General features: G+C 44.6%; 1 protein-coding gene across 1 annotated transcript in view; it reads left to right on the forward strand.

Moving 5' to 3' along the window:
- Nucleotides 1-21,607, forward strand: part of CDHR3 (cadherin related family member 3) — a 71,653-nt gene that overhangs the window by 1,752 nt on the left and 48,294 nt on the right. The window contains 3 exon segments of the mRNA XM_017874673.1: nucleotides 7,935-8,137; nucleotides 13,702-13,867; nucleotides 16,936-17,033. Coding sequence (XP_017730162.1) covers nucleotides 7,935-8,137; nucleotides 13,702-13,867; nucleotides 16,936-17,033 — 467 coding nt within the window.

The following is a 21,607-nucleotide window of genomic DNA, read 5'->3' on the forward strand; positions in this document are numbered from 1 at the left end:
AAAGGGATAGATCGCAAAGGTTTGCAAGAAATACTTGAGATTTCTTATTTAAAACGCACAATAGAATCCCTTAGGTCAAATCTTATTTTTTGGAAGGGCTACTGTGCACAAACTGTTTCTCTCTCATCTTCTTTTGTGAGTCTGAGAACCTGGTCATTACCCTCACACTCCAACACCTGGGCTACAGAGGCTTCTAGCAGGGCAGCCACATCAGTATCCCTTCAGGGTATTGGAAGCAGGCATTACTATAATAATCTCAAATAAAGTAACATACAGTAAAAAATTAGCCGGGCATGAAGGTGGGTGCCTATAATCCTAGCTACTCAGGAGGCCGAGGCAGGAGAATTGCTTGAACCCGGGAGGTAGAGGTTACAGTGAGCTGAGATTGCACCATTGCACCCCAGCCTGGGCAACAGAGCAAGACTCCATCTCAAATAAATAAATAAATAAATAAATAAATAAATAAATAAAGTAACATAAAGTATCCTCTTTCCTTTCATGGGGTCTAACTCCTATGCTTCCTTCAAGGCCCAACTGAAGCCCCATCCCTCCCATGGAGCCTTCCTGGATTGACCTAGCTCTTGGGGAGTGCTCCTGCTGTTGCACCCTGGAGCTCCTCCTGCCTGCACATGGACTGCATGCCAAGAGTTCAGTCCAGCACCTAATACAGATTCAGTGCTCAGCTAAAAGTGGCATGAGCTATCATACTGTAATTCATCTGTTATATGGCCATTTCTGCCTCTTCAACTAGAATGTCAGCCCTGCAATAACAGATTTCATATATCTTATTGCTCATTGTCCCTCTGTGCCACATATCTAGAGGGTATCCAAAACATATTTGCTGTTTTTATTTTCATACTTTTTGAGTCTGGTATGGTTTTTCCCCACATTTACTGATACACCCCAAATGTAGAGCTTTAGATCTTTTTCCTACTTGATATTGACATTTAAATTAGCTTCTGTCCTTTCCAGCTCCTATGAAGATGAGTTTCCCTTTGTGAAGCTATAGTGCCAATTCCACCAACAGCTTACAAAGGGAGGCTCTACAAGAATACAAACTAGACAAAACTCTCAACTGCCCCAGTGCGAAGAGTTGAGACAAAGCAGTATTTTGGCTCCATCAGTCCCAAAGGATCACGTGTGAGTCCCAGAAGACGAAGGACCTAGAGAAGGACCCTTGGTATTTTTAAATCCACTGCATGCGGAAGCTGTCTATGTTTTGAAGAAGCATCCAAGGAACCAGCTTTTGTATTACCCTCCTGGAAATGAAAAATGCCAGGGTATTTAATGAAAGAAGAGATCCTTGGGAACTAGAAGATTCGCATGGACATGAAAAGGTACCAAACCCATTGAACTGAGTTTGTCCACAAGCTCTGGGCAAGAGGTGATCACAGCTTTCTTCAGCTCATCATCTGTACCTGCTAGCCAGGGTTCTCTGCTAGCCAGTGTTGGGAAATCAAAGGCCTGAGACTTAGTTTCTTATTCTTGGGAATTAAAGTGTAAATGCTTCTCAATGCTCTTATATATGAAAAGGCTGGAAGATGCAATCCATTTCTAGAAAGTCTTTCTATCAGCCAATTAACCCTATATATAGGACCCAAAGAATGTTGCAAGAGGTTTCTACTTTTTCCATCATGTCACTTTCCTGTCCAGAGTCACCTCAGAAGAACAAAAGACAGTCCCTTCTCTCAGCTTTTCCTTGCCCATGGCAACCTCACCCCCAGCCCAAGCAGTCAGTCAGTCACTGGAATCCATCCACTTTCGCCTCTGTGTAGTTGGAAGAGATTTGAAAGAAACAAGCCTTTCTCAGGCCCATCCCATAGTGATGTTCTAAGATAAACACATCTGTTTCTTGCCGATTATGACCTAGCTGGTACAAAATTAATCGCGGTTTTGGTAAAAAACACAATTCCTTTTACACCAACCTAATATAACGTACAGAATCACTAATTGGATCACCTTTTCTTCTATGTCCTATAAAGGGCTCTTTTCTGTTAATCTTGCTTGGCCTGGATTGTCCCTTGTTCCCCCACAAAAAGGGGATGGGTGAACATCCCATTCAGGAAGGCGTATATATTGTGGAAATTAAAGAAATAGGAAAAAGTTGCATATGTTGAAACAACATTTGACAATGCTCTATAGTTTACTGAGCATATGCATTTTCTTCTCTTTCTTTCTCTCCTTTTTTTTTTTTCTTGAGACGGAGTCTTGCTCTGTTGCCCAGACTGGAGTGCAGTGGCGCAATCTGGGCTCACTACAATCTCCACCTCCTGGTTCAAGTGATTCTCCTGCCTCAGCCTCCCAAGTAGCTGGGATTACAGGCAGCTGCCACTACACACTGCTAATTTTTGTATTTTTAATAAGGTGGGGTTTCACCATGTTGGCCAGGCTAGTCTCAAACTCCTGACCTCAGGTGATCCACCCGGTTCAGCCTCCCAAAGTGCTGGGATTACAGGCGTGAGCCACCGTGCCCAGCCGAGCATATGCATTTTCTTATGTGGTATCTGTGCTGTAAGAATAAGTTTCCATAGGCCTGATATTAGCCTGAACTTTTCTGCTGAAGTTCTTGCATCACACTAATCCCTGGTCAAGGCATGAAGCATGCTGATTAATAGTGTTGCTTTGTAACCATGGGTTCTAGGAGTTTCTGAATGGTTTGTAGCAGCTTGTAAGCATTGTTTATTGATAACAGTGAGATTGATTATTTGCACCTGGTGTTGACGAGGACCTTCCGTGGGTTCTGCTGTTGAGGCCAGTTATATAACAAGAATATACCTACAGCAAAACAGAAAGAAAATCCCAGCAAAAACTCCATAATTCCAAGACATTTGTGCATACATTGGCGGTTCGTGATCCAAGAAAATGCATTCTTCCGTCCCATAGAGAAAAGACAACAGTAAGAGCCTAGCCTGCACCTGGCCTCTGTGGCTCTCTTGCCGAGGCAGCCTTCAGCTGTAGTGCGTATCCTTACTTTCATGTTGTTGCTATGCTCTATCTGTTTTCTGTAATGAAACTGTAGATTTGTAAGCATTGTCATTTGGGTCCCATGAGTCTTCGTTAGCAATGGGACCCTGTTTAGTGGCTACTGTTAATGTAGCGTCACAGCCCAGAGAAGTCAAGGGACCAGCCTAAGGTCACACAGTCAAGTAGTGGCAAAGCTAAGGCTTGAAGCCAGGGGTCTGATTCCAAATCTCTTGTTCTTTTCACAGAACTGATCTTGTTCACTGCCATTTGATTAGGTACTAGAGAGAATGAAGAGGTAGCTATTGAGTGATGGTCTCAGTGAGTCCTGCTCTGTGTATTGAAAGCAGAGCTCTATGTTAGAGCAGCTACACCCTAGGAAGATGGCATCACCCCACATTCTTGACCCACATCTCCACTTTCAGTGTCAGAGATCTAGGGTGGCCAACTTCCTCCTCTCTGAGACTGTGGAAGCCTTAATTGTCCCAACATAAGCTCCCAGGGAGGCCCCATTGGTCCATTTCTGGAGAGGCAGTGATTCAAGGGAGACAAATGAGCACATCATGCATCCAGATCTCAGCCACAAGCAAGATGTTTCAGTGGGCCGCGTGGCTGACAATAAATCTTTTGCATGCTCTTTCTTTTCCAAAGTACATGCTTCAAGCAATTCTAGTTCGATTCTTAATTAAGATGCATGTGTAAGTCAAATTCCATTAGAGCCTCCTTCTTGCTCTCTAACACTCAGACCACCAAAGAAAGCCTGGAAGACCAGCAATGGAAGGAAAGTATGCAGTGTTTTAGGGAGAGCTGGCACCTGGCCTCTAGTCTTCCCTCTGCCATTGACCAGATGGGTGCCTTTGGAGACACTGCTTAAGCTTACCTGTATAACTGATGGCTTTAACATTTTGTGAATATTGTATCTTATTAATTACTCTATTTTTAGGGTATGGACCCTAGCCATTTATTATTCTTGTTATTGCTATTACTACTACTGCTACTTCTTTTACAAATAGCAATAGAGCTGGAGAAACTGGGTTTTGAATTAAGGTCAGGAGAACCCAGCTTCGCTATCTTTTTAAAAAAATCAGTATCCCCAGCACTTTGGGAGGCCGAGGCAGGAGGATCACGAGGTCAGATGATCAAGACCATCCCGGCTAACATGGTGAAACCCCGTCTCTACTAAAAATACAAAAAATTAGCCAGGCGTGGTGGCGGGTGCTTGTGGTCCCAGCTGCTCAGGAGGCTGAGGCAGGAGAATGACATGCACCTAGGAGGCGGAGCTTGCCATGAGCTGAGATTGCATCACTGCACTCCAGCCTGGGCGACAGAGCGAGACTTCGTTTAAAAGGAAAAAAAAAAAAAAAAATCAGCATCACTAGGACGTCTGCCTCAAAGTTTTAAGGATTCATTTGCATGACCCTGGCACACATGGCCTTGTCCTGGGAAGACAGGCCACCCTGAAAAAAAGACCATTTCTAGCAAGAATATCAGCAGAAAGGGCATATCCAAGGACAGTCTGGCTTTTGCCATACATGAGACAGGCAGTTCCCAATAAAAATTGCTTGAGAGTCACTGCTATATCAACTTCTCAAAAATATCTCCCTCACTGCCATTCAAAATACGACCATTCAAGGAGGAAGATGAAAAACTCACTGATTTAAGGAGACATCTCTGATTTAAGGAGACATCATGGAGCTGTCCTTGGATTCAGAAGCCTAGGATTGGAATGCTGGATCTTTCATAGAATTAGTCTCTCAGATCCAGGAATTATCAAAGTTATGATCAATTCAAGAAAATCAGTGGATATACTTCTAGCAGAGCAAACCAGGAACTATCACCAGGCAATATTTGGGGAGTATGGCTTCTCTACAGCCCAGCTCCCTAAAGGAGCTGCACTAAGGTTGGGAGCCACCGTGAACTCCCCACTTGGGGTGAGGCTGTGGAGAGCCCTGAGTGGAGCTTAGCAAGTCCTCCTACCCAAGCTCACACCACGCTCACACTGCAGCTCAATTCTTTGTGTTGTTCCAAAAACAGCCTCTTACAAATCACATCATCCAGATCTAACATCTAGGTTGAAGGTCAATCTTTTACCAGCTCCCACAGCCATGTTGTTGCAGTGTCCCAGGGTCACTGAATAACTATGATGCATCCTATGTGCATGGTCATGTGACAGGCATGGAGTGACCGACTGTCTGTAGTAGGTATGTGTAGTCTGTCAGCTACAAGATCCAGATGCCATGAACCAGGGTCCTCCATGACTGCTTCCTGAGCTTAAAATCTCAGATGTGTGCAGTGGGGACAGCAATACCTATGTTGGAGGATTGTGCTGGGATTAAGGGGATCAGGCAGTCAAGGAGCTAGCACGATGCCAGCTGAGCAGGTGCTTGGTAAATGAAGTGGGTACTTATTTTAGTCTATTCATTTGGGCTAGGCACTACCTTACCCTAGGCTATTATTGATAAAAACATGGCAAGTTCTAACTTTGCTTGTTGCCTGGAGCGGCACGAGTCACTGGGGAGGGCTGGAAGGGGCAAGGGAAGAATATGGGTGAGAAGATGGGCATCCCATGAGACAGACTGCCAACCTTCCATTTCCTGTATTGCTGTGCTTGTCTTGCTGAACAGTGAGGGAGCACTCTCATGAACAGCTCAGAGAGCTGCCCTGGTGACTTTCACTCATGAGAAAAGAGAATGGGAGGGAATTATGCCCCAAATACCCAACCCGTCAAAGCAACAGATTATTTTGCTCATTTTGAAAAACTATTTTTGAGAGTTTTGTCTCAAATACTTCAATCATACTCTTTCCTTCCTGGTTTTTATCATAAGAATGCTATAATATTAAAGTCAATTGTAAAAGATTTTAAAAAATCTACTCATATTTGCATCACCCTCAACTTCAGCTGTTTTGATATTTCTGAGTCCTTGCACAGTCCTTGTCCATAAAACTTGATAATTCTGAGAGTGACAATAACTTATGCATTATGCATTTTAGCCTCTAAACTAAATAAGATGACTTTAGATTTATAAAAGCTTGTATCAGTGAATGTGCTTATATTTCAATTTTTTCCTCTTTTCCGTTTACTCCTCTGCACTCACCCCACCACGCACCAACTGAAATAAAACATCCTGGTTTGTTTGTTCCTAGAACATTTATACCTTTCAGCAGAACAGAATCTTCTACTGTCCCTACCCACCCCGTGCCTCCTACTTCTTCAGGGTTTTCTTCTCAGGCTCTGATGGCAGCCAAGATTGGGAAGCTGGCTAGGAAGGGGTACCTGTGTAAATCTTGGCTCTGTTATTTATTATTTGCTGTGTGAATTTCAGCTCAGGTTCCCCATCTGTAAAATGATGACATTAATACCTGTCTGAGAGGAGTGTTTGAGGAGTAAATGAAATACAGGATTTTACATTTTGCACTTATTTGTAACATTGGATAAATGATCATTGTATTCATTTCCTAGGGCTGCTGTAACAAACTACCACAAATTGGGTGCCTTGAAAATAACAGAAATTTATTCTGTCACAGCTCAGGAGACCAAAAGTCTACAATCAAGGTGTTGGCAGGGTTGGTTCCTGCTGGGGGCTCTGAGGGAATATCTGCTCCATGCCTACCTCCTAGCTTCTGCGTTTGCTTTACATTCCCGGGCTTGTAGCTGCATCACTCCAGTCTCTGCCTCCATTATATCATGGCCTTTTCCCTTCTGTGCATGTCCTGTCTTCTTATGAGGACATTGGCCACTGGATTTAGGACCCACCCTCATCCAGTATGACTGCCTCTCAACCAATTACACCCACAAGAGACTCTATTTCCAAATAAGATCATTCTTGGCTGGGCATGGTGGCTCACACTTGTAATCCCAGCACTTTTGGAAGCTGAGGCGGGTGGATCACTTGAGGCCAGGAGTTCAAGACCAGCCTGGCCAACATGGTGAAACCCCATCTCTCTCAAAAATACACAAATTAGCCAGGCATGGTGGAACACACCTGTAATCACAGCTGCTTGGGAGGCTGAGGCACAAGAATCGCTTGAACCCAGGAGGCAGAGGTTGCAGTGACCCGAGATCTTGCCAGCCTGGGTGGCAGAGTGAGACTGTCTCAAAAAAACAAAAACAAAAACAAATAAGGTCATTCTTCAGTTCTGGGTGGACATGAATCTTTTAGGGACACTGTTCAGCCCACAACAGTAACTGTCATCATGGAAGCATGTGAGAACACAGCTTGTTCCTTTTATCTGCACTGGCAAAGTCTTACAGTGTCATGCACCTTAGAATGGTACCAAGGCTTTCCTGGAAGAAATGTGCTTTCTCTTAAATTGCAAAATTCCCTGCCTGTAAGGCAGCCCAAGGCAATTCACATGCTGTCCCTGAGCCTCTTGTTTTCTCCTCTGTGGAATGATTGTTAATTTACCAACCAAGAAATACTGCTTGGCCCTCCGCATGATGCCTGCAGAGTCCGATAATAACCAAAAATTGTCCTTGAGATTACTAATGGATGTGGAGAGATTTACCATGATTTTGGTGTTCTCCAGTCATGCACACTCAATTCTCAGATGACCTCTAGATCACTGACACGGAGAAGGAAAACAAACTCTTGTAAGCTACAGGGCCCTGGCAAGAGAGATGACATTTTCAGGCAACGTCTGTCTCCTAAGGTGTCACAGTTCTCTTTCCCTGCTCTTCCCAAAGGCTGGGAGAAAAGAGAAGGGAAGCAGGGAGACAAGAGAAAAGCAGCAGCTTTATTTACTGAGTGACAGAAGCAGATTTCTTGGTTGTTTGGTGGTGGTTGTTTTCTTGGCTCCCAGAAGATCTCACATATCCATTGCCAGCACTTGGCAAGAGCATTTGTTCTTGGGGAGTGACCAGCTCCCATCGTCACCCTGAGCTACGACTTGAAACCACAAACCAAGCTGTTAAGTCCCTGTTCCCAGCAAAAGGCTTTGCATTCATGTCATCTTGCACCCTTTTTACTCCACAGGGGGAGAAGCACTACACCTAATCCTCTTACCTGCTGTAGGCAACGTGGCAGAGAATTCTCCACCTGGGACTTCAGTGCACAAGTTTTCTGTGAAGTTATCAGCATCACTGTCACCTGTGATCCCACGACTTCCCCAGATAATCAACTCAAATCCCCTCACTGAAGCCTTCAGGGTGATTCGGCTGTCAGGCACCTACTTTGAAGTAAGCAACAACTTACCAACATGGGTGTTGTCTGCAAAGAGGTGATCCTGAAAATGAAGGTGGATGGGATTCCAGATAGGTGATTAATTCCTCCATTCTGGTTTAATCTTCCCTCTTGTAAGATCCAGAAGTCCTGTTTGAGATATCCCAGGGCTTTCTGTGCTAAGATGCCTGTGTAGCCTTTGGACCTTCTCCACTCCATACAGTTCACATAAGCATTATACTCAATGTGTTGCAAATAGAAGGCTGCTTCTTTTTGCCTCCACCCCTCACAGGACATCAGGTGTTAGGTGTGCCTACAGTATCTAAATCCTTTGGGTGGAGTAGTTTGGATATTGATCTCCTTAAAAGCCATGCCCTGATGAACTTGTGTCTAGTGATTCTGCTTTCCTATGAGTCTGAGTTTTTCAGAAGATAATCTAAGAGGAGACTTGTTTAATTAAAAAGCCATACACCCTTTAATAAAAATATAAGTCTAACTGTCCAGCCCTACCATGTGAATGTTTCCTCTTGGATAATTCAGAGCCAACCATTGGCATTCAAGAGGCATGCCTCTGCTGCTCTGTTTTCTAGTTTGTCATTTGACTCTTTTCCAAAGCTGTCACTTGCCTAAAGCAGGGACAAGCCTGCTTCTTGCATGCTTTCCACTGGTAACTGCAGATGACTTCTAAGGCGTCTTTAGGGTCCCATGTCTGGATCTGCCTATTTTTTCAGTATTCCCTGCCCCTACCTCCTTCCTCAACTGGCCTGGGAACCTCCTGCTGTTATCATCAGCTCTGCCATTGGTCCAACCTGCCATTCCTCTGGGTCATGAGTCAGGGTTACTTCCCTGAGGTTCCCACCAGGTGCTCTTAAACTCAGCTTATCATTAATCACTAGCGGAGCTTGGAAAAAGCATGCATATTGGGGCCCTGTAGCAGACCTGCGGAACCCATGACTCGAGGCCAGAGCCCAGATTTCTGGTATTCTCATCACCCCGGGGGAGCCCTCGGGGAGGTAAGGAGCACACAGTCAGTCTACATTGCAGCATGCGGTTTACACTCCTGGGTCCCAGATGCTGGTTCTGTGACTGAACTGCCCTGTCCACTGACTCCCTAGACATCCAGCTTGTCTTTAACAGCTGCTGCTGCTCCTCAGTTCCTGTAAGCCTTGTCAATTTCTTACCCTCATACAGCGAGTTGTGTACACTGGGTACTGTTGACAGTGCTTTGCATGTGTTTGCTTTTCTCATTTCAAAACATAAGGATTGTATCTATCTTATTACCTCCTTTTCATAGATGGGGAAAATGAAGCACAGAAAGGTTATGTAATTTACCCTGGGTTGCACAGCTAGTAGGTAGCTGAGATTGGAAGCCAGGCAGTCTGGCTCCAGTGCTCTCATTTTAAAAAGCAGCTTTGTTGTGTATAATTTACACAGCATATAGTCCAGCCATTTAAATTGTACAATTCAGTAGTTTTTAGTATATTCACAGTCATGCAAGCATCACCACAATCTAATTTTAGAATATTTTCATCACCTCAAAACAAAACCCTGTACCCATTAGCAGTCACTCACCTATTCCCTTATCCCCTCAATCCCTGGCAACCACTAATCTACTTTGTCTTTATGGATTTGCCTATTCTGGACATTTCCTATGAATGGAATCATTATAGTATGCGGTCTTTAATGACTGACTTCTTTCACTTAGCATAAACTTCCGGGGTCACCCATATTGTAGCCTGGATCAGTACTTCATTGCTTTTTATGGCTGAATTATATTATATTCCATATTTTGTGTTTTCATTCATCAATTGACAGACATGCGGGTTGTCTCCATGTGGGAGTTCTCTTCCTCAGCATTTACGGTCTACAGCCTTTACTGATGAAAATGACCATGCTCCTTTGAATTTGCATAGAGGCTCCAAGGCACATTCACATACCTGATCTCTCTTTTTTTTTTTTTTGAGATGGGGTTTCACTATGCTGCCCAGGCTGCACTTGCATTCCTGGACTCGAGTGATCCTCTCACCTCAGCCTTCCCAGTAGCTGAGACTACAGGCACTGCACCACCACACGCGATTTGATCTCCTGATTGTTACAACTAACATTAATATCATCACTATTTAGAAATGTTTTATTCCTATTTTAGATATAACAGAGATGCAGCAAGTTTAAATGATTTATCTGAGATCATATAGCTGTAAAAGGTGAAATAAGAACTTCATTCAGTCTCCTGATTTCCAGTCCCAGGCTTTCTGTCATATTGCCATGCACATCTACCGCTGTTTGGGTGAGCTCTCAACTCTGTCTTCATGGGACCTGCTCTTCCCACATTCCATGGGATTCAAGCAGGGTTGTCAATCAAGGAAGAATTCCATCCTGTTCCTAACCTCTAGAAAGGGCAGAATGCTTAGTACCGCAACTCAGCTACGCTCAAGTGTTTGGTGTACTGTCCTAGTCATATGCACTCCTTGCACCACACCCCACAGCTGCGTACAACCCTGTGTTGGTACTAAGATGGCCACAGTTTCACAACTCATGAAACTGTTCTTAAGAACTGATTGCTTCTCCCCAGAAACTACCCAACATCGTCTACCATCTCTCCAAGAAGATCCTGCTCTCCAACCGAAATCACTCACAAGAGTTACTCCTGCAGCCTTCCAGACATGAAAATCTCTGTGGCAGAACCTGGCCCCTCCTTTGATAGCCTTGGCATTCTGGAGGATGGCGAGTCTAGGTCACCATTTCTTGTGACTCATTTGTACTTTCTGAGGGTAAACTCCAAATTATGCAAGAGGCCAAGCCTCTTTGGGACACAGCTATTGAGACTTCTGGTGGTGTAGAGTGGTGAGGAGGAGTAATGATAATAATGAGGAGGAGGATGCTAACATTTCATTAACGAGGCATTTACCATATGCCAGCAATTTCCCTAAATATTTTGTGAAGGCATTCATTTAATCCTCATAAGAATGCTGTGAAGTGATGTACTGTTATTTGCACACTGAAGACGGGAAAACTGAGGCACAGAGTGGTTGAGCAACTTGCCCAAGTTCACACAGCTAGGAGACGGCAGGCTTGAGATTTGCAATCAGGCAGGCTGTTCCAAGAATCCTTGTTCATAGCCCTCATACTGCACTGGTTTGCTATTGCCCAGCAGGAGGGATGTTGGATCCTCATTCAGCCACTTGTAGCTAATCATGGGTCAAGGGTATTCTCCTGGAGCAGCACCAGAAGCATAGCTTAAGAGGCCAGGGAGGAGTGACTGCCAGCCGGCTGTGGAAAGAGGGGCTCTCTGAGATCCTCTGGAGGCCAGCACCTGCCCCTCTCATTTGTCCATCTCTGAGCCTGACTCCTCTCTTTTCCCATCTACCGTCGTGAGCACTGTGGCCTACAAATGTGCTCGGCCTTATCCAGAACAACCTCAAATTTAACATGCCTGAAGCAACACTTACTGTCTTTCACTAAAACTCTGTAGCAAGATTGCCCACAACCAAATTGAGGCTCCACCACTCCCAGCTATGATCTTAGGAGAGCTCCTTCGCCTCCCTCTCCTAGTTAATCTCCTTAAATGTGAAATGGTGGAAGTTTTATCAACCTATGGTCATTGTGATAATTAAATGAAATGCTCCACAAAATGACTTGGCAAGTGTGGCACAAAAATGCTCAATAAATGCCGGTAACAACAACAACAACAAGAACAGTTTTTCCATTTGTGTTGAGAGCAACCCCATTCTTCTGGTTCCAAGATACAACTTTTTTGGACCATTTTTTCACTGTTCTATTTCCTTCCTCTGGGGTGTGAGAGCTACTCCCCAAGGAGAAGAGGCTGGCAACAGGTAATACTGAGGTCAAGGATCTATCCAAGCTTGGCGTGCAGGAGGGGGCTCCAGGCTTAGCAGGGAGCCAGGGTGTAAATCATGACAGCAGATCATCTCAACAGAAGCCCACCTGCTTTAGTGGACATATATTCCTTGAACAGTTTTTGACTACTTAATGATTAGAAAAGACACCATTTGCAGAGTGTTTGCTCAGTGCCAGACAGTCTTCTAAGTACTTCCCATAGATTAGCTCATTGAATCCTCATAACCCAAAAAGTAGGTGTTATTATCCCCATTTTACCGATGGGAACACTGAGACATAGGAAGGTCAAGCAATGGGAAGACTGGGCTTTGAAGCCAGTCAGTTTGGCTCCAGCGTCTATGTGTTTGACCCCTGTGCTGCCCCTTACTACCATGTGCCCACCATAGAGACCAGTTCATCTCCACTTACGTGCCTCCTAGGCTGCTTCTGTTCGCTGGTAGACACAAGAATATGTCTTCCCCCCACCCCCAACAGTCCTCCATACCCTCTTCCTTCACCACAAGTACTCATTCACATCTGTGGCCCTGTTCTTCTCTTAACCAACCTAGAACTTGCAGCGTCCAACACAATACCTACCAACTCCTCCACGAAGCCTTCCCCAGCTAAACACAGTTCACAGTGAACTTTTCTCTCCTTCAGTTTCCATAGTACCTTAACCTAGCTTTTTAATACCTTGTATCATTCTTCAGCTGTTTAACTAGGGCAATGTTTAGTTCCCTAGTTACAATCACATGGAAACAAACTCAGGGAAAGGGAAGGTGATTTTCCCAAGGCCACCCAGAAGTTCAGTGGTGGAAATGGAATTAGAGCCAAGTTCTATCTTCACTGCAAGATGCTGAGTGTCTCATCACCTGGCCCCAATCATATTAATAACTAAAATTTTCTATTGGCTTAATTAAGGACATACATGGAATTTAGTCCTCAGTGTCCCGAAGGGCTCCAGGCTTTCTGGGAGTTCAAGGCTCTAAGTTGCTGGGAGTCTGTGCCTATAGATACGAAGAGTCACAGGCTGGTCTCCTGTTGGTTTGAGCAGGACCCTCCCAACACAGACCGCCAGAGTTCCTGCTGGCAATAGCTCTAGATTCTGGTGATGTCTCTCTGGCCCTGGCTCCTCACATCCCTCCCACATCTCCAAAATACTGATAGTGCAGACAACAAGAGCTCCTGACAATGGAAGAATGTATGGAAAGGCACAAAGAAAGTGAACAGTCTGTTGATTAAGTAAATATCATTACTTACGTAGATGTATCTTTCATCTCTTGTTTATTTTTGGATGTGGCTCTGGGAAAATTAGAATGAAGTGATGAGTCAAGATATCACTTAACGGCAATCCCAGGAAAGCTCAGTATTCTTTCTTAACAATGAGGAAATCCAACTATATTCAGGGTAGTTAAAGATTTTTCTAGGAGCCTACCCCCAAGTAGTGGAGGGCTTTCTGTTTTTTAATTATCAGGCTTTCCATCTCCAGTCAATTGCATCAGAATGTCTCCTATTTTTCTTTCCTAGGAAACGCAGCATCACATGCAGGAGTCCCTTTAGTGAAGTATCATAGAGCTTATGTTGGAAGGACGAAGGCAAAACAACTGGTTCCTCTGACAGTGAAAGAATGCTGGTTTCCGGGATGCCAGATGCTTCCTTCCTAGGAATATTCCTTTGCAAAGTGCATGCATGCAAAACAGATCTTCTTTCACAAGGTTACTAAGAATTTTGCACTTTGTTTCAGGTTGTCACCACTGGGAAGGAACAACTAGATTTTGAAACAGGACCAAACATATTTGATTTGCAGATTTATGTGAAGGATGAGGTTGGTGTCACAGACCTGCAAGTCCTCACCTTCCAGGTAACAGATGTGAACGAGCCACCTCAGTTTCAAGGCGACTTGGCGGAAGGTAGGATACACCAGGATGTGCACTGCAGCCCAGACGGTGGCATCAGGGAGGGCCCTGAGGGACAGAGAGAAACAAAAAGTATATAAACAAACAGCTGTTTCCCTGGAAAAGGCAGCTGCTTAATGAGCAGGGAATAAATGAAATGTCCTCCAGCTCAACACTCCCAATCATAATGCAAAGCCCTTCACAGGCAGGGTTTCTCCTGGTCCCCTCCCGGTCCCGGGTAGGAAACTGAAGCTCAGAGAGAGACCTCGAGTGGATCATTGTGGAGGAACCTGGCTGAGCCGCCCCTAGGTTCATCCCTGTGTACCCCAGTCACTGACTGGCTTGTTCATTCTCCCCATGGACTCTCACTCCTTGAGGGCAGTGTGTGTCTGCTACAATAGGGACAATGTAAGGGACCAAAGCACACAGTAACTAACGTCTTACAGGATCTCCCCCAAGCTCATGGCTTTGAGCACCATCTCTATTCTGACAACTTTCAAGTCTGTCATTTCAGTCCAGGTTCTGCCCTGAACTGTGGCAGTCATAACACAAATATCCACCTTTCTCACCCAGCATCTCCATGGATGTTTAACAGACAGCACAAACTTAATGTGCTTCTGAACCAAACTCCTGGCTTCCTCTCCACCCTCCACCCTGCACCCCCCACCCAAATCTGCTTCTCCTGTATCTTTCCCATTTTGGTTAGCAGTAACTCCATCCTTCCTGTTGCTTGGACCAAGCCTTGAGTCATCCTTGACTCCTCTCTCTTTCACACTTGACATGAAATCCATTAGGAAATCTTGCCAGCTTCTAAATATACCCAGAACCTGACCCCGCCCTAGTGTCTGCATCACTACCACCATGGTCCAAGCCACTCATCCCTTCTCACCTGGATTGTTGCAATGGCTGGCAGCTGGCCTCCCAGCCCCCCTGCAGTCTGTTTTCCATACAGCAGCCAGGGGATCCCATTAAAACATCAGTTAAATCAAGGCACTCTGCTTAAAACCCTGCAAGAAATTCCCGTCTCACTCAAAGGGTGTCTTCTTAAGAACCCATTAAATCTGGCAAGCTGCCTACGTTCCTTACCCTCCCACACCTCCTCCTTTCCCCTTCTCCCCCTCAGTCCCTGTGACCCAGTCTCTGGCTCCCTTACTGACCTGCGAATGCCTCAGACATGACCCTACCTCAGCATTTTGCTTTTGCTGATTCCTCTGCCTCCCCTCCTATCTCCTGGCCCTTCCTCATTTCTTTAAGGCCAGGTGCAGTGGCTCATACCTGTAATCACAGCACTTTGGGAGGCCAAGGTGGGAGTATTGCTTAAGGTCAGGAGTTCAAGACCAGCCTGGGCAACAGGGTGAAACCCTAACGCTACAAAAAATACCAGTATTAACCAGGTGTGGTGGCAGGTACCTGTAGTTCCAGCTTCTCAGGAGGCTGAGGTGGGAGGATCACTTGAACCCGGGAGGTCGAGGCTGCAGTGAGCTGTGTTTGTGCCACTGCACTCCAACCTGAGTGGCAAGGCAAGACCCTACCTCAAAAAAATAAAGAAAAAAAAAAGAAAAAATATCTTGATAAGTGTCATGCCCTTCCCCGCCACAGTGAACCTTCCATAGCCACTTTATTAAAATTGTAACACTTCCTTCCCCGATATTTCTCATAATGTTTCTCACTAATATACACAGATTTTACTCAATTATTTTGCTATCCATATCTTCCCACGGAAACGGAAGTTGCATGAGAGTAAGGTTCTGTTTTGTGAGCTGCTGTATTCCTAGTGTGTAGATCAGTGTTTGGACATAGCCCTCAGTATGTTTTTTTTTTTTTTTTTTTTTTTAATGAAGCATGAGACTGACAAAAAGGGAGTGAAAGCTCAAGCTTAGATGTAAGGCATCTAGATTTGAATTTTGATTCTATCATGTCCTAGCTAGGACGACTTCATAGCTTCCCCGAGTCTCAGTGTTCTCATTTGAAAAGCACTAATTACACTAAAAGAATAAATACAATAGCTGCTTTATATTAACAGAACTGTTATGAAGATGAAAATAGAAAATGTATGTTAAGTCCTCAGCATGGTGCCCCCAAAAGAGTGAGTTACTTTTCTTTATTTTTTCTTTCTTTCTTTATTTTTTTGAGATGGAGTCTCGCTCTGTGGCCCAGGCTGGAGTGCAGTGGTGCAATCTCAGCTCACTGCAAGCTCCGCCTCCCGGGTTCACACCATTCTCCTGCCTCAGCCTCCCGAATAGCTGGGACTACAGGCGCCCGCCACCACGCCCGGCTAATTTTTTGTATTTTTAGTAGAGATGGGGTTTCAACGTATTAGCCAGGATGGTCTCGATCTCCTGACCTCGTGATCCGCCCGCCTCGGCCTCCCAAAGTGCTGGGATTACAGGCGTGAGCCACCGCGCCCGGCCAAGTTACTCTTCATATTGTCCGTCATCACTCAGAAAAAAGAAAATGCCCCAATGAGAGCTCTGTGGCCCCTCGGTCAGTGCTGGTACCGCCTGCTCCTCCCTCCTCCCGCATCACTGTGAAAAACTCTGAAACAGATGAAATCAATTTTTGGTTCCTCCCTTGAGCCTCTGTAGCCCTCCCCTACTTACTCTGTCTATCTCTGTTCTGCTGTAAGGTCCCTCATTTCAGCGGCTCGTTTCTGCCGAGTTGCCAAGTGTCCTTAAAAGGGTAACTTAGCACAGTTGAGGAGGGATTTGCACATTAAAGTGGATTCAGCACATGGGGAGCCTCACACCAGAGGTTCCTACCTGGGTTCACTTCCCAACTCTCTGCCTCTTCACCTCCTCCTTCCCCCAACTCAAACAGCATCACCCTGGAGCACCTCTCAACAGAGGACATGAATGAAGACTCGGTACCCGCTTGGCCAACCCTAGCACTTTATGAATTCCCCTAAATGGATCCACCCAGGACAGCTGGCCAGTGGTCTTGCTCATGGATTTTTTTATTGCATTCTTGGCCCCACGATGCCAACGCGCTTGATTCCCTTGGTTGTGTACAGCTGCCCTGATTTTGGAATTCCCCATTTTTGCTTTAATAAGATGTTTCTTATTCCACTTTGGACACTGGTATAGGTCTACACCTCTACATAGTAGAAGGAGCAAACCCTGGATTCATTTACCAGGTTGAGGCCTTTGATCCAGAAGACACAAGCCGAAACATTCCCCTCGGTGTAAGCGTCCTTATATGGAAGAGGTGGTGTTTGTCCGTGTTAGGTTAGACACAGGAGCCTGCTGTCCTGAGTCTTGGTGGGGTGGGTTTGGGCGTGGCAATCGGGGGAATGTGCTGTCCACTTCCAAACGCAGTGTATGCAGGATAGTTGGAATGAATAAAGGGGCTCTGGGGCCAGACACTCTAGAGTGGATGTGTGGCTCTGTGTGATCTAGGCCCATTTGTTACCTCTCTAAGCTTCAGTTTCTTCATCTGTAAACCAAGAAGAGTATCAGCACCTATTGCAGTACAGAAGCTGTGAGTATTACATAGACAATGCATGTAAAACCATTTAGTGCAGTGCCTGGCATATCATAACTGCTCAATATTTTAAAAATCAAAGCTGATAAAAACCAGCTCTATTTTAAAATCATAAAATGTATACCCCAAATCCAAGCATTTACATACCTTTCTCAAGATATGAAGCCAAGCTGCTTAGAGCCAAGTTTAAAAAATGAAAAGAGGCCAGATGCGGCGGCTCATGCCTGTAATCCCAAGATAGGAGGATCAGTTGAACCCAGGAGTTTGATACCAGCCTGGGCAACGTAGTGAGACCTCATCTCTACAAAAAATAAAAAAATTAGCTGGGCATGGTGGTGCGTGCCTGTAATTCCAGCTACTTGGGAGGCTGAGGTGGGAGGATCACTTCAGCCTAGGAATTTTAGACTACAGTGAACTATGATCATGCCACTACACTCCACCCTGTGCAATAGAGCAAGACCCTGTCTCAAAAAAAAAAAAAAAAAAAAAAAAAAAAAAAAAAAAAAAAAAAAAAAAAAAATTAAAGAGTCCACAGAATTCTAGGTTGTAGAGCAGGAGATTGGGTCCTGGGAATTGCCTCATGGTTCAGTCTGAGACAGCAGATGTCTCCCTTCTTAATCAGTTTTCTTAATGTAGCTACTAGTGGGGCAACTGTAACCACCAATCCTCAGGTGAAGCCTCTCAGTTGGTCCCTGGGAGTAGATGCCTTAGCTCCTGGCTCTGCCCACTAACGTGCCCTGTGCACACACTGCAGCTGAGCAGCCCAGGTTGGAGAGGGAAAAAAAGGCGAATCCCACCCAACTAACCTTGGAGCAGGAAACCATTCTGCCAACCCTGCCTTACACAGAATACTTGAAATATGACACTCGGGGAATTGGTAACACCAGGAGGCTGTTTCTACTGTTTGTTGCATGATTTGCGGCTTCAATTGGACTACTTTTTCTAACAGGAAGAAATGAGCCTCGGGAATGCTAGGACCAATATATATAGTCTACAGACTCTGAAACAAAGCTGTTATAAAATTATTGGATACAACTTAAAGTAAGGGAATAGTCTGTTTTTATTAGAAGATGATCCTGTGTAAAAAAAAAAAAATCACCCATTCATTCATTAACTCATTCATTCAGAATTCATTCATGTTAATATTTGTATGAATAAATGAATATGCAAACATTTAATGGGTGTCTATGTGTTAAGAGCAATCCTAGGTGCTTGAAATGCATACTTCTTAACATCCTTCTCATACTAGTTAGGAATGTGTTTGTCTGCAAATAACAAAACTTAACCATGGGAGTATACATTGGAACTTTTTTCTTCTCTAATAAGTCTAGACGCAGGCAGGCAGTTCAGTACTGGTGCAGCTGCTACCATCAGGAGCCCGGGCTCTTCCTACGCTTCTGTTTTTCTAACCAGAGCGTGTTTGTTGGCACTGTCCTCCTTTTCTCACCTCATGATTGCGAGATGGCTGCTGCACCTCCAGGATTTACTTCTGAGTTCCATGCAGGAAGAAGAAAGAAGCAAGCAGGGAGGGATACAGGGTAGAGAAGGCAGGCCCAATCTGTCCCTTTTTTTGGTCAGGAAAACAAAAACTCTTGGAAGCCCTACTCAGAGGACTTCTGCTACATCTCACTGGCCAGAACTGTGCCCTATGGCCACTTTTGCTTACTGGTGACCCTGGATTCTGGATGGAGATAAGGTCAGAAACCCAAAGTATAGCACCTCACTTACATATTTAGTTGATTTCAACATTTACAAAGAACTCTCTGTGTACCAGGCATCCTATTAGAGACTTTGGAAACAGAGTTGAGTAGGACACATTGACCTCATGAAGTGTAAACTGAATGGCAGAGATTCATGCGTGGGGGAGAAGGAATAGCTTTTCCTCCCTTGTCAAAAAGTTTATGGCTGACACTCCTATAACAAAGGAGAGATTAACAAGAAGAGAAAAGTGTAACAAATTTATTTAACCAAAGTTTTACGTGACATGGGAGGCTTCATAAATGAAGACCCAAAGACTCTCAGGGAAAACTGTGTTTTTATGCTGAAGTTCGATGAAGAATGGGCAGTCGTGTAGAATCGTAACTGGACTAAAAGGGGTATGACCTAAAGGTAATACACTGAGGGAACTTAGCAAGGCCCTGTTTGTTCAGATTCTTCTTGGTCTCTGGTCGTAGGGTCTGGAATCCTCTAGAATCAGGTTCTTATGACCTACTTTTAGGGGTGGTAGGTCAGAGAATTCCTTTATGATCATGCTTCAGGGGAGAAAGTCGGGAGAAATAGGCTTCTTGCTTCTGAGGTTTTTTTCAATTGCCAAGACGCCATATTTTGGGTTATCATGTTCTGATTTTTGACACATGCATACACTAATTACAATTCAGTATGGCAATCACTGTAAAGTTTGTATAGGATCCAGTGGGGGCAAACTGGAAAGAATTTCAGTTGTGAAGACAAATATATATTTGTTTTTAAATCTCCACTTTAAATGTATCTCTCCAAATTATGCAGGCAGAATAAGGTCATGGCCCCTTTAAAAACACCTCATCAATCAGGTAGTTACCCTTTCAGAGGTGGGAAAGCTGCCCAGGTGGGAAGCAACTGCAGCAGGTGTTGCTCCCTTCAGAAAAAGTAGTGCCATCAAAAGTGTTCTGAGAGCAGCTGCAGGGGCTTGTGGCTTCTGCAGTGAGTTGAGGGGTTGTTTGGAGAGGGGGTACTCAGAGTTGCAGCACATATTGTTAATGAAATATTTAACACCTGTGCTGGAACTAACAGCTGTACAGAAAGCCAACAGTCAGCCTGCAGGAGCGGTGGACATAATCTGGAAGAAAACTTTCTCAGATTAGAAAAAGGTAATAACAGTTTAGGACATAACATATTATAGCCTTTGTACTTAGACATTTTATTCTGGGCGCTTGGGGGTACTAAGTAGAAGGAAATGACATAGTTAACTTCGTAAAAGTAGAAGGGAGGTGGGTTAATTTGCTACAGACCAACTTGTGCTTCTCAACCTTGGCTGTAAATTGAAACCACTGGGAGAACTTTAAAGAACACAGATGTCTAAGTCCCACCCAGTGAAAGTCTGATGTGGTTGGACTTGGATACAGCTTGGGCATCAGGACTATAAAGCCCCCAGGGAATCTAATGCATGGCCAGGGTTGAGGACTGCTGGTTTGTGACGTCATCTCCCAAAATTTCCAAGTCCCACTCCTGGAGTTTTCGAGTCTGAGTCTGCATTTCTGCATTATCTGAGAATAATTTTGCATATTTGGCAAATATCTGAGGCAATTATTCTGGTGAAAAAGGCTGGGAACATTGGTTTGTTTATTTTGAGAGAGGGTCTCACCTCTATCACCCAGGCTAGAGTATACTGGTGCAATCACGGCTCACTGCAGCCTCAACTTTCCTGGCTCAGGTGATCCTTCCACCTCAGCCTTCCGAGTAGCTGGGACTACAGGTGCCCACCATCATGCCCAGCTAATTTTTGTATTTTTTGTAGATAGTGTTTCGCTATGTTGCCCAGGCTGGTCTCAAATTCTTGGGGTCAAGCCATCCACCTACCTTGGCCTCCCAAAGTGCTAGGATTACAGACGTGAGCCACCACACCCAATGGAAACACCGGTTTTTAAGTGTTTTGCAGGCTTTAGAAGTGTGTTCAGGCATTAGAACATACTTAGGCTGATTTTAAAAATGCAGATTCCTGGACACTGCATGAGAACACTGAATTTGAATGCAAACCTCCCCGGTGATTCTGATGTACCATGTACTTCGAGAACCACTGGACTGAACAAACAGGGACAGACTTTAAAACACACCAAAGCACATGCCTGAAGTGACCTAGGCTTGGTTTGTGTCTGTCATCTTAACCTGGTGGGGTCTACGAGTCACCCTGCTTGTGGCAGCAACTAGAGAATGAATAATGGATTTTTAAAAATAGCTCTGGGATGCATTTTGAAACCTCAACCCCTTTAAAATGACAAATCTTACAACTCTTCTCCAGCTTAATAAAATGAAGCTGTATCACAGTAAATGTAAAATAGGTACTAATCTGGAAGCCACTTGTATTTGCTCCCTTCTTTTTAGTGAAATTTAAAAGGCATGTGCTGGTACATTGTTTGGACCAACACTGTTCAATATTGCACCGTCTCTGTCCAGCAAAGCTATAGTGTGAACCAGAAATGAGTGCTGCATGTGTAATTTTAAATGTTTTTTTTTTTTTTTTTTGAGGCGGAGTCTCGCTCTGTCGCCCGGACTGGAGTGCAGTGGCCAGATCTCAGCTCA

Source organism: Rhinopithecus bieti, unplaced genomic scaffold (assembly GCF_001698545.2).
Source record: "Rhinopithecus bieti isolate Rb0 unplaced genomic scaffold, ASM169854v2 scaffold_7414, whole genome shotgun sequence".
Lineage (NCBI taxonomy): Eukaryota > Metazoa > Chordata > Mammalia > Primates > Cercopithecidae > Rhinopithecus > Rhinopithecus bieti.